This window comes from Daucus carota, chromosome 6, assembly GCF_001625215.2.
Source record: "Daucus carota subsp. sativus chromosome 6, DH1 v3.0, whole genome shotgun sequence".
Lineage (NCBI taxonomy): Eukaryota > Viridiplantae > Streptophyta > Magnoliopsida > Apiales > Apiaceae > Daucus > Daucus carota.
In genome coordinates, this window is record NC_030386.2 from 29,842,324 (window position 1) to 29,854,763 (window position 12,440).

Consider the following 12,440-nt stretch of genomic DNA (forward strand, 5'->3'; position numbering starts at 1 on the left):
CTTGTTGGATGTTTAAAAATATTGTAGAACAAAAAAAATTAAAATTGAAACCACTAATTATCCAATTTTGACAAATGAGAACTCCAAGACTCCACTGAAATGAGGACTCCAACGAACTTTACTCTATTTAAATAGAGAACTTCTTAAAATGAGAACCGTGAAAACTTCCTTAATTTATCATATTTTGGTTAATCTAAACATCAAACTAGTGGGTACCCAATATAAAAAATGTATATAAAACTAGTCTCTTCCTAGCTAGTCAAAAAAAAAAATCCACTACCACGTCATCAGTGATTTTTTTTTTTTTTCCGGCTAGCTTCACATTTTTTGTGAAGGTTCCCCTAGCGGGGCTCTTCAAATGAATGGGATTTTGATAAATTAAAAAAGTTCACACGATTCTCATTTTAAAAAAGTTCAGCAAGTGCCTATATATATATATTCTGTTAAGCTCGAGAACATAATTTACTATTTCTCTGATGAAACTTCTCTGGAAGAAACCAGTTATATTTACCAATCACTTACAGATAGCAATAGATGATTAACTCTGGCATGAGAACTGTATATATCTCCGAAACTCCTCTGATCTGAATAAATTCATATCAACGTTACTTTTAAGAAAGCTATGATACAAGATGCTCAAGATTTACGTAAACAAGTGTGCATAAATCTGATCAAATTGTTAATTCCTAGTTCAATACTGTCGAGAGAGGAAAGTTTATTGACTAAATTAAAAATAACCCACATTGTCCTTAAGGTGGGAATTCTTAAAATAGCAAGGTAGCCCAACCAGCAATAAATGCAAAGCCACCAAATGGGGCCAACTTTGAGTATGTTCTGTCTTCAAGATAAGCCACTGCATAACATCTGCAGAAATAAGAGCCCAGCTTTAGTAATCACCTTCATAAAGGAAAAACTGCAAGCAGTAGCTCTTTTTTTTGTTTGTAATTTTACTGACAGCTCATAGAAGTACAAGAAATCAATTATCTTAAAATCTAAAATATTCCCTCTGAATCATTTTTAGAGGATTATAGATGTACACCATACGTGCAAGAGCAAGTCCAATGCTAAATGCAATTTAACTGTAGCCGTTGCTAGAATATGGGACCAAAAAGTAATTCTGACGCAAAAATGAACTTGCATTTCAATGGTAGTTGCAAAATGCAACAAAAAATATCCGTGATGTATATGGAAATTATAAACATATCTATCTAAGGTTGCAAATATAGAACCAACTTTGCTTTAATGCCATTTTGCATTCAAGAGCAAGTCCAATGCATAGCTAGCTCTAATATTGAACCGAATCAACAAAAATACCACTCCAATACATAGCCATAGTTAAATGGAAAAATTGCTCATCTACAATCAACTCTATCGATGAGAGACCTTGTCTACTATCCTCCAAAAATCCACACAACTGTAGGCATTGGAAGTTCAAATATGTAATCACTTATTGGAAAGTAGACTTTTCTATTGCATGTAGTTTCCTCATCTTAGAAAGTATAAGAGATTGATCAATGGTGTGATACTGTGGTAATCTATCCATATTTTGACACCAAAAATAAAATTTATCTATCTAATGGTGTTCTAGACATTGTGCAAAACTAGCACAATGCCATATTTTGAACTAATATAGAACAAATTATAAATAGAGCTATATTTTTAACATCACCATAAAGGTAGAAAAAGGAGAGGGATATGACTAAGGTAAAAAAAAGTGAACAAAATTTGTAGTCAAAAAAGGAAATATCAACAGTTTAGCTAATTTCAGAACTAGACATTGGAGAGATGGTGTTGTTTTTAGCACCAGAAATCACTTATCTGTTTTATCAAAGTGATTTTTGGTGCTAAGATAGAACCATGACTCCAAAAGAGGGAGTTTCAAGTCCCAGGGTGTGAAGGCCCAAATCCCGGGTCTAGATTACATCCAGTAATCTTAACTCTCAAACTCTATATGAGCTTATCCAGTAATTTTGACAAAAGCAGAAAGAGAAGTTTTTGATGATCATGCAAGCAAAGAGACTGTTAAGACAAGGATGTGAAGCGTATTTAGCTCATGTTGTAGATACTAAGAAGAAGGCACCTAGCTTAGAAGAGGTTCCAATTGTGAAGGAATTTCCGGAAGTTTTTCCAGATGAATATATTGTCAGGATTACCACCAGATCGAGAGATAGAGTTTACTATGAATTAGCGCCAGGAGGTGAGCCAGTGTCAAAAGCTCCATATAAGATGGCATTAGTGGAGATGAAGGGGTTAGCTAAACAATTGCAGGAATTGTTGGATAAGGGGATGCTTAGACCAAGTGTCTCACTGTGGGGTGCTCCGGCACTGTTTGAAAGAAAAAAGGATGGGAGTATGAGGTTTTGTATACATTAACGAGAGTTGAACAAGTTAACCATTAAGAACAACTCAAAGGAGAAGTTTGTTTCTTGAAGATTGACTTGAGTTCTGGTTATCATAAGTTGGAAATTAAGCCTGGTGATATTCCGAAAACAGCATTCAGAACCAGATATTGGCCGTCACACAGGCAATGTGTAGTTACAGAAGTTGTTTTAGAAAAAACTAACCACCTGAGAGTACCAAATATGGCCACACCCTTAAAAAAGAATATAAATAATAATGACAGCAGCACAAAACAATATGAAGCACTCAAGTTCTGACTCCTTTGCAGTACACTCTCATACATGATCTAAATCTATGTCTAAGCAAGAGCTTTATGATACACCAATACATAAACCATATATGAACAATTAAACTTAGTACTTACGTTCCAGAGAAAGCAAGAATTCCAGTAGTTAGAAGACCTCCAAACTAAAACAAAAACAATAACACCCAATAATTCAGCAACTCAAGTAACCAGAAAACCAAATCAAACAAATATTCGACAATGAAAATAAATTAAAGAAACTGACAATGTGCGGGTGCGTAGCGAGAGGGGCAGCCACCAGTGCTGCAGTGTGAACCAGATGATAAAGAGATGCAGTGTGCCAAACCTATCCAATCATATACACAAAATCCAAGAATCAGCAGAATACACAAATCAAATAAAAAAAGATTGCCTAATTAACAAAACCATATAACATTAAGTAATAAGAAAAGATTACATCTTTATAAGTGGGGTTCTTGGGCTTGAAGGCATGAGCACCATAAGTACCCAATCCAAGAGCTGCCATACCTGTTTGTGTGTATAATTTCAACCCAAACAGCAATCAAGATTATTATTGGACTCATAAGTAAGATTAACCACTAATACACAACATATAATTACTAGTAAAAATAGGATAAGAGGATTATCATTAGATACCGGAAAAGCCAGCGACTTTGTGCCAGATACGGGGATCCATTTTTCTTCACTGCCCTGTCTTCTCACTTTCTTCTTATTTTCTTTCTTGACTTTCTTTATATATAAAAAGTAACATTATGTTTTAACCATTAAAAATGAAGGCCCAAGTTCCTCAAAGTCCCAACTCCCAAACCGACAGAACTGCATGTGCAAGTAATGTGATATCAATTGTGATGTATTATATCCTAGGTTAAAATTGAATAAAATAAACTAATTTTTTTTGGACACGTCATGTGGAATTATGTATTTCATTTTTAAAATTCCCATTTTTATAAAAATATTCATATTTAATTGTTTATTTACAAAAATAAAGTTTTAAGAACTAATTATGTAGCTGTTCAACCAATGAATCTAATTAAGGAATCAAGAATGATGTGAGTATTAGTTTATTGTAAATAAAGCACGGGAAGCTAAATTAATAACTATAACCTTGTCAAAAGTGTGTATAGTATTGCAGTTGATGTAATATTTTTAATATAGAAATTAAATTTAATTGAAAAACAAGTCATTTTGATCCAATTTGTAGGAATCAATAAAAAATACAAAAAAGCAAATCCCATATGATCGAAGAAAATATGAAACCAATAATTAGAGAAATGATGCCATTTCAGTATCAAAAATCAATTTTAAAACTAAATTATATATAACATATATTTTCGCAAAATCACCATACTATTTAGCGCCGTTTGGCTGAACTTAAAATAAGTGTTTTTTGCTTAAAATAAAAAAGTGAAGTAAAAGTGAGAAACAAGTTAAGACTTATAAGTGATTAAAGTGTTGAGAAAAAAGTGGAAATCGTGAAACAAAAGCTAGCATTCCTAACTTTTTATAAGTGCTTCTTGACTTTTTACAACAGTACAAATAAGTGCTTCTAACTTATAAACCCAGAAGCCGGAGTTTTAAGCACGGCCAAACACCACCTTAATCTATTTCAGCACGACCAGACTCACACTGACTTTCCATCAGTTCTACTAGACTTTCCATCTGATTTATCAGAATCATAGTATAGTAGTGCCTTTAAATACCTGGACCGCTCTTAACTCTCAAGCACTAACCGGTATCAAGTGGCTTATCTCCGAACAAAGCAAGGCACCTGTATGCTTTTGCTAATGTTTAATGACGTTACTCTTTCAGAAGCTGGTTTAACACTACTAATGAGAAACGTATATATAATAATAATTTCATTGGTAATTTCTAATCGACCAATATCAGAATAAAGTTATAATCAACCATTGCAACTCCGGGCGCCACCAGAGTTAAACAGGTTTCTTGTTTTCTTTAATCAACTTGTCAATGAGACTGTAAACTGTTATACAAGTTTTTCAACAAAGTTGAGCCCACAACAGAATCTCGAATCGATGTCGCGGATCAGCTTATGATCCCTTCACTCAACTAATCTATAGAACTCTCTCTCTCTCTCTCTCTGGATGTTTGGATCTATACATGGCAAATCTAAAGACTGTTGGAACGATATTCCACCTTATTTTTCTGCTTGACGGGGTGCTTTCTCTTCCTGCATTTCGGGATAATCTTGGAAAAGCCTCAGGTTGCTTGCATGAAACATCTGCTTCGACGACGACTTGAACTGTAGTTCAGTAACAGGTTGGCTCTCTTGAGAAGTAGCCGCACGACTTTCCATATGATAAGGTTTCCCCTCCTCTGTTTTGCTTACTCCTAAATGACGCTCACTTGGAGTTGCAGCACAGCTCTCACCCCAGAAATGATGTTTTTGCTCAGGTTGTACTTCCGTATAAGGATTGAAAAGCTCCATTGTTGTTGTATTACCATTATCTGTATAATGAAGATTTTCTGCAAACATGTCGTTGAAATCTTGAAGAACCTCGAAAGGGGTCTTGTCCACCCACACATCATTAAAATCTTGAAGTACCTCATTAGGTGTCTTTTCCACCTGGAATGCATTAAAATCTTGAAGCACCTCAACAGAAGAAGTATTTTCTGTCTGTGCCTCGTTGAAATGCTGACGACCCTCACCAGGAGTCTCTTCCACGAACAGTTCATCAAAATCTTGAAGAACCTCAGCAGGAGTTCTTTCCACCCTCACTTCATTTAAATCTTGAAGGACTTCATTAGGCGTCTTTTCTACTTGCACTTCAGTTAAATCTTGAAGAACCTGGATTGGTGTCTTTTCCACCTTATCTTCATTAAAATATCGAAGTTCACTGAAATCTTGAAGAACCTCCATAGGTGTCTTCTCTACTTGCACTTCCTCACAATCTTGGAGCGCAGAAGTTGGAGATTCAAGGGCTTGTTTTTCTTCTGCTGGATATTCCCTTGCAGGCTGAAAAGGCTCCCTAGGAGTCACCATACAATCTTCCATCTTATGGAGCATTGTTGCCTTTACTTCAGTTGCTCCTTGCAGAAGCTCGTCCGGAGTTGCAGCGGGATCTAAATCATAGCATCCTTCCGGAAGCTTTGTTCCTGTTTCTTTTAGTACACAAAATGGTACCTGGTGTGAAAAACGCAGCATCTCTCTCCTTGGAATCCTTTTGATGGCATCTCGATTTGAGTTTCTCTGATATACTGTTTTAAAACCATGTAATTTTATCAGAGGGGCAACACTGACTCCAAGCTCCTCAGAGTAATCATCTAGAACTTCCACCATCTCATACTTATGTCTTACTTCGTCTGGCGTTGTGCTATTCCAGTCTGTTGACCAGTTCCGATACACTGCCCATATGTCTCCACTTCTTGGATAAATCCTAACACATCCCCCCCTGCCAGCCTTTTCCCGACTCAAAAGATGAGAAAAAATATTAACTTGATCAAGAATGTCTGTGTTAAATGCTCTGAAATGGCCACAAGATTTAGTAAACCCCGAATCCAGCCAATTCACTAATCCAAATTCAGTATCAGTTTTGGAGCTCAAGTAGCTGATATGAACCTTAAATGGTTGCAGCGATATGACTTGGCGGATTAAACAGTACAATCGAGGCATGCCATCTTCTTCATCATACAATGCCCAGATTTGCTTTGGCTGGATGCACTCTTCTGATCTATCCTTGTCAAAATCATGGAAGTCAGAGTCGGGAACTGATATTGGCACGGACACAGCTTTCTTGAGCTTTTGCTGATCAAGGGGCCCCTCATTGATCATACCCACCTCAGCAAGTGCCCTTTCATTCTTCTTAGCCAGTGCGGCAGCATCTGAAGCTAGTTTCAATTCTTTTAATTTGTTTTGTATTACAGTTCTTGCCTTGTCAATTAACAACTTTCTTGCATCAAATACAGGGGCGGGCGAGTAACGTTTAGTTGCAAGTTCAGCTGCGGTGGAAATCCTTGGATTACATTTGATATTTCCATTCATATTGCTAGACTTTACTTCGAATTCAGATTTGGACGCCAATTCTTCATTTCCATTTCGAGTTGCAGTCTGCACCTCAACCTTCATCTTTTTAGCAGGTCTACCTAGCTTGGTGACTGTAGGCTCACTGTACCCATTCGGCCCACCAAAATTCATATCAACAACAGCATCCTTTTGATGATGCTTCCCATTAACTTTTGCTCTACTGACATTGCCATTGGTTTGATTAACAACATTAGCGGCGGTAGTTGCTAAACCATTATGATCAACAACTCCGGCAGAAGGTACAGGGTATGTACTCCACTGAAACGACGTTTTGGAAACACAATCAGAATTATGCCCAGAATGATGTCCTGTAACCCCACTCCCTGTGAAACATACAGAACTGGCTGGAATACAGGTACCCCCATTACATCCATGACTTCCAAAACCCTTATCAGGTGCATGTGGCCAGGGACTATATGGAAATGAACCAGCGACAGGTGCCGTTCCTGTTTCAACAGCTATAAATACGCCGCGGCAATTTTTACAGGAAAGTCTCTTATTCACGTACTTCCTTAGATATTCATACTGAACATGACAAGAAGTGCATACTGTCCAAAAGGTATCGAGTCTGTTATGAGGTGATACAGAGTTGGAACAGTTCCCACTACCCGTATTCCTTGCAGCATGAACCGACGACAGATTTGTGTGGAGGACCCCAGATGAAATCTGTTTTTTTCTCCTTTGATCATACGACCTTCTTTTAGCATTATCGGATAGAAGTGTAAATGCTTCGGAAACAAGTTTGAATGCACCGTCAGCACCCACAGTTTTGTTCTTGTCAGGATGGAGCAAGACAGCCATCTTTTTATATTGTTTTTTCAGTGTCCACTTATCACAAAATGGCTCCAATCCAAGAATTAAGTAGAAATCAATCTCTCCACCAAATTTCATCTGAGCAGCATAATAAATTTCAAAGGTAGCAACCATTTGAGATATACCCTCCAGTCCAGGACACAACATTTGAGCCTCTAGAGCATAATTCTTTGCCCCAGCATAGTCGCTCACTGCAAAAAGCTTTTCAGCATTATCTCTCGCTCTAAGGGCTTCCTGAATGCTCGAATCCATATCAAAGTTCCAAATTCACCTAAACTTCTGTTGGAAAGCTACAGCCAGAAAAAAGTGTGTCCCAAATAAACTACAATCGTGAAGACAATCATCTCTAGATGCCTGAAAATATAAAGCACTATTACAAAAAAAATATCTGAAGGACTAAAGCTGTAAATAGTTTCATGCTGATGATCAAATTCCAGGAATCATTCCCAATATCAAAACCAACTAAATTTCAATATCAAATAAGTACAAGTAAGATCACGCTAATGCCAAGTCAGCACACCAGGTATCCCCCAGATTCAATTTCCAACATTTCGTAAAATGCAACTTAATTCATACAATGTTAAATGCTCAAAGACAATAACATTCAAATCATCTTAACAAAATCGGTATTCAAATATTTCGCTCCATAAAATTCAAATCATCTTAAACTTGGTATTGAAACATTTTGCTACATAATCTCATGCGATGTCAGAATAAAAAAAAGGAACTATTTTTTTTTTTTTTTATCTCAAGTCCCTGCTCAAATTTTACAGTCCCCAAATTTTATTCAAGAAAAAACAGCTTTTTACCCAAGATCTCAACTTTAAAGTACCAAGGATCTAAGCATGAGTACAAACCCTAAAAACAAGCACATACACAACAAATCTTTACAAACATAACATGAAAGTGAGCTAGAACTCACCCATATTGGAACTGAAGGGTAAATCAACTGACCCAGATGACAAAAAGCTTCAACGATCGTCAAATTAGCTTCAGATCTTAGCACAATCGAAAGAAATACACACCCATGAGTCCAAAACACAAAGAAACATCACAAAGCAAGCTTAATACACCAAATTAAAGCTAAAGATTAAAACTTTATCAAGGTTCCACTAAAGATCAAACAATTTAAGGTTTGTGAGGTCAGATTCCGGCGCCGACAAAACAAGATTCCGGCAAATCGGCGTTAAAAAATAGTGAAACACAGTTAAAGTAAAGCACAGTTAATATTGGTAATATATAGATACATGTATGTATAATATGTATATGAAGTGAAGCTAACGGCTGTGAGTTTAAGTCATACCTTGTTCTTCTTCACTAACTCAATTGGATATGGAGAAAAGTGGACCTTCTTAATTCATTAAACTTTGATTCAACATTTATTTGAGTAATTTCATTTTTAATTTCATTCCACTATAAATATAGTATTATATTTCTTAGGGTTTGGTGGCAAGATAAGAAAATTATTTTTCTAGCAGGGGCTCCTTTGTAAAAGTAGATTTGGAATATTGTACATTTCTAATTAACATGTGTATAAAATATTGCATTAACTTTGTTTACAGCAAAATAAGTAAATAACCCTTCTCCTCACGTATAACCAATTTATTAGTTGCTTTTATTGTAAATTCTATAACATTTAATATTATGAGCAAAAATAAAATCTTTTTTAGTTATATAAACATCAAAGAAATTATATAAAATTAGAATTGTTAAAAGTCGGACACAATATGAAAATAATTCGAACACTATAAGCTTCATAATATAAATTAAACATAATTCTTGAATGATTTTTTCAGAAAATATAAAGGAGAGGATGTCTCGGTAATAACCAGATATTTTCGACAATAACAATCTTGAGTAATAATTATTTATAGGTATAGAAAAAATTGTTAACAATAATTTATTACAAAATTTGAATAGATAAGTACAGAAAAAATTGATTCCAAAGCAAGGGTGATTTATTATATGAAAAAAGGACAAGTGTAAGAAAAATGGCACAGGTGATGTAAGGATACGAACTTAACATGCAAAATGAGAAACCATAAATGAAAGATGAGCAGGGGGTGATCTGACATCACTAGTTGCTGGAGCTTGGAGGGAGATGAACTAGTTAGTAATAGCTGTATGTAACTGTGGTTAGGAAAAAGTTGATAACGTCGTCATGTGTTTCGTGTCTGAAACAGGTAATTAAGCAAAGTTAACAAACATGTGTCTGGAATCAGGCACACAGCACAGCCCAAAAGTGTAGTAAACTTCAAAGATACGGCAAGCCCATTATTCGAATAAGTATTAATCAAAATGTGTACTGCCGGTGACCAAAGCCTTGCATAATTCAAAGTACTTGTTGTCAAGTCCATTTGTGCTGAGTTGACGACATTAAGCATTCATAAATCAAATTTGACAAGTTTAAGTTCCCAGCTATCAGCATATAATGTTGTTTTCATCAAATGTTCACATTTAGTGTAGTATGAAATTATTACAAGACATATATATTAAAATTTAATTTCGCCTCCAACCTTCTCTCAACATTATAATTTTATTTAATGCATAAAATTGATTAATAACTCTTCTTATTTTAATCGCCCATTTTTGCTGTTTGATCTGGCACATCTGAAAGTGAGTCCTCAGGATATATACTTGTTAAAACAATCCCAAACTCCATTAATTAACGGTAAATATGATTTTGAGATTATACTTATCTTGTGATATTACATTTATCTCAAATATAATAATATTGATTTAATTTTGATTTAGTTAGATTGATCAATATATATTATATAATATTTTTTGTATTATATTTTCAAAACTTGTATTTAATATGTTTTCAAAATTATAAAATTATATAAATAAGTTTTATTTATGATTAAAGTTTGATCGATGTAGTTATTGAAGAACTAAAAAAAGTTATTAATTTGAGACGCAATAAATACGTGAAAAATTTGTGAAAACGAGATTTGCGTCCATAGTCATAATTATATCACTGGAGGTGAATATAATTCTTCTATAGTTAACAATAATTCTATATATTATCATAATTAAATTTAAAATTATGAGAACAGAGATATAATCATTTTAGTTGTTGTACACATGAAATAACCCTTATTTTTTTTTTTTCATCACTACTAGCCGTGGCTCGTTATACTCATCCATTTGTTGATATTTTTTTTAGGCGTGCCATCTTTTTCTTCACTTCTAGTCTTCTTTCCACACATTTTTCAATTCTTTTGTCAAATCCAAATATTATAAGAGGTCTGGTTTTATTTTATTTTTCAGAAATAAAATTAATTTTAAGAAAAAGATAGATAAATATATACTTAAAATATTTTTTAGAAAAAAAATGTAGAAATGAGACTTATTTTTAGAAAAAAAATCCAGGCCCATTTCAATTGAATTATTTAATCGAAAATAATTAATTGTGAACATTTATAATCTTACATGCGGCATCTTCTGCATGCAAATGAAACTCAGCATCAATATGAAATACAGGAAAATAAGTAAGATTAACATTTTAAACATATATAACATTTTAATATATTAAATAGATTATTGCAAACATCAAATAAAAGGAAAAAGAAAATGAATCAAAAAATAGATTGGATGGTACGCTTCAGTGACATGATAGCTTGGTCAAAGCCTTCTTCCTCGCTTGACCTCACCAGATGTACATGTCCCATGAATCACTATCATTCCTGGATAACAAGAGAGCAAGAGTTCGAAAATAAGTGCATGCCAAGGCCAAGGAGGCGTCTGTAAATTAAATTGCATTGCAGAGAAACATGAGAGAAGATGGCGCAGCCTTGTCACCACCACCCAACATCAACCTCTCATAATACTCCACACAAAACAAAGACAACCACAGCTCAATCTCCTGCTTACTCCACACCCGCCTCCCCATCTCCGCCTCACCACCCCTCCTCCGTTTAAGCCGACTCAACACCGGCCTCACGCACGCCATATACAGCTTCCTGTATCCCCCTAGCGCCACCACCACCGGCCTCACTCCTGATGCCACAGGTGACACGTTGCGGAAGCACAGATGCTCCCACAACGAGTCATTCCTAGTCACCGAGCACCATAGGCGACACACTGAAGCGGCTACACCGAGGGAACGGTCGTCGAGCCGCTTCAGTATTTCTATGAGTATGTCAATGTGGTCGTTAATGCAAAACTTAAATCTCTTCCGCTTGCCAATCACATGAGCCATATGTATATAATGTGTAAAATAGGAGGAGCTAGCTAGCACGTATTTTATTTTATATATTTGGGCAGGAGAGAGTGGTATAAAATAAGAAGGGAAGAGAAGAGAATAAGAGGGAGAAAGAAGAGGCCAAGGAAGAAGGGCCAAGAGCAATGCAATGGAACCAATGTCTTTGCATAGTGAGGAGCATATTTCTTTATTTTCAGAGGGTAAAGCCAAAAATTGATTTTTGTTGTTTTCATTTTGTTATGTTGAATACTCTGGGATTGTAATCATATGTCCGTTGAAAAGAGAAGATAGTTTTGTCAAATGGGAGCAATAATATGTGAACATGGAGGGAGAATGGATGATCGAACATGGAGCATTTATATTTCGTTGTTTGCTTCCTGTGTGTTGGTGAATAATTGCGCTTGCATGTGTGCATTATAATTTATAGCTGGCTGGCTACCCCTGCATGGAACCATTCTTCTTCTGCAACACTACGTTTGAGGGTGTCTATTAGTTCCTTAAACGCATTAGACGAGATAGTAATCGTACATAGTTTGGATCGGGTCTGGACCACGCAAACAAAACCTACACTTATGCATCATGAGTCCTAATCAAATTAATGGATCGGATGTGAACCACACAAACAAAAACCTACAGACTACAGTTATGCATCATGGGTCCTAGTCAAATTAAAAAAATTGAAAATTGCATAAAAACATGTTATAGAAATTTGC

At 35.4% G+C, this 12,440-nt stretch overlaps 3 protein-coding genes across 5 annotated transcripts; all 3 read right to left on the reverse strand.

The window, feature by feature from the left end:
• Positions 1–563: 563 nt before the first annotated feature.
• LOC108225308 (uncharacterized) lies at positions 564–3,454 on the reverse strand. The gene is made up of 5 exons (XM_017400144.2): positions 3,302–3,454; positions 3,102–3,172; positions 2,910–2,990; positions 2,765–2,808; positions 564–864 (listed from the first exon to the last, which is right to left on the reverse strand). Exons 1-5 carry the CDS (start codon positions 3,339–3,341, stop codon positions 765–767), a joined length of 336 nt encoding a protein of 111 aa, XP_017255633.1. The 5' UTR covers positions 3,342–3,454; the 3' UTR covers positions 564–764.
• Positions 3,455–4,506: 1,052 nt separating this feature from the next.
• Positions 4,507–8,962, reverse strand: LOC108227630 (uncharacterized). 3 transcript variants are annotated; one of them, XM_017402875.2, is made up of 3 exons: positions 8,824–8,962; positions 8,443–8,518; positions 4,507–7,874 (listed from the first exon to the last, which is right to left on the reverse strand). In XM_017402875.2, the coding sequence occupies exon 3, from the start codon at positions 7,770–7,772 to the stop codon at positions 4,821–4,823; it is 2,952 nt and encodes a 983-aa protein (XP_017258364.1). In that variant the 5' UTR covers positions 7,773–7,874; positions 8,443–8,518; positions 8,824–8,962; the 3' UTR covers positions 4,507–4,820. The 3 variants fall into 3 exon arrangements, with proteins under 3 accessions (XP_017258364.1, XP_017258365.1, XP_063935318.1); XM_017402876.2 differs by lacking the exon at positions 8,443–8,518 and having other exon boundaries at positions 8,824–8,959; XM_064079248.1 differs by lacking the exon at positions 8,824–8,962 and having other exon boundaries at positions 8,443–8,583.
• A 2,312-nt stretch (positions 8,963–11,274) lies between these two features.
• Positions 11,275–11,724, reverse strand: LOC108226829 (F-box protein SNE). Its single transcript, XM_017401823.2, has one exon. The coding sequence runs from the start codon at positions 11,722–11,724 to the stop codon at positions 11,275–11,277; it is 450 nt and encodes a 149-aa protein (XP_017257312.1).
• Positions 11,725–12,440: the final 716 nt, after the last annotated feature.

Bases quoted from the DNA above. Each gene is read 5' to 3' on its own strand.
- LOC108225308 (XM_017400144.2), bottom strand. From the start codon at position 3,341: ATGGATCCCCGTATCTGGCACAAAGTCGCTGGCTTTTCCG. The intron at 2,809-2,909 runs GTCAGTTTCTTT...TTTTTGTTTTAG, and splicing joins TCGCTACGCACCCGCACATT to TTTGGAGGTCTTCTAACTAC. The intron at 865-2,764 runs GTAAGTACTAAG...TTATTTCTGCAG, and splicing joins ATTCTTGCTTTCTCTGGAAC to ATGTTATGCAGTGGCTTATC.
- LOC108227630 (XM_017402875.2), bottom strand. From the start codon at position 7,772: ATGGATTCGAGCATTCAGGAAGCCCTTAGAGCGAGAGATAATGCTGAA.
- LOC108226829 (XM_017401823.2), bottom strand. From the start codon at position 11,724: ATGGCTCATGTGATTGGCAAGCGGAAGAGATTTAAGTTTTGCATTAAC.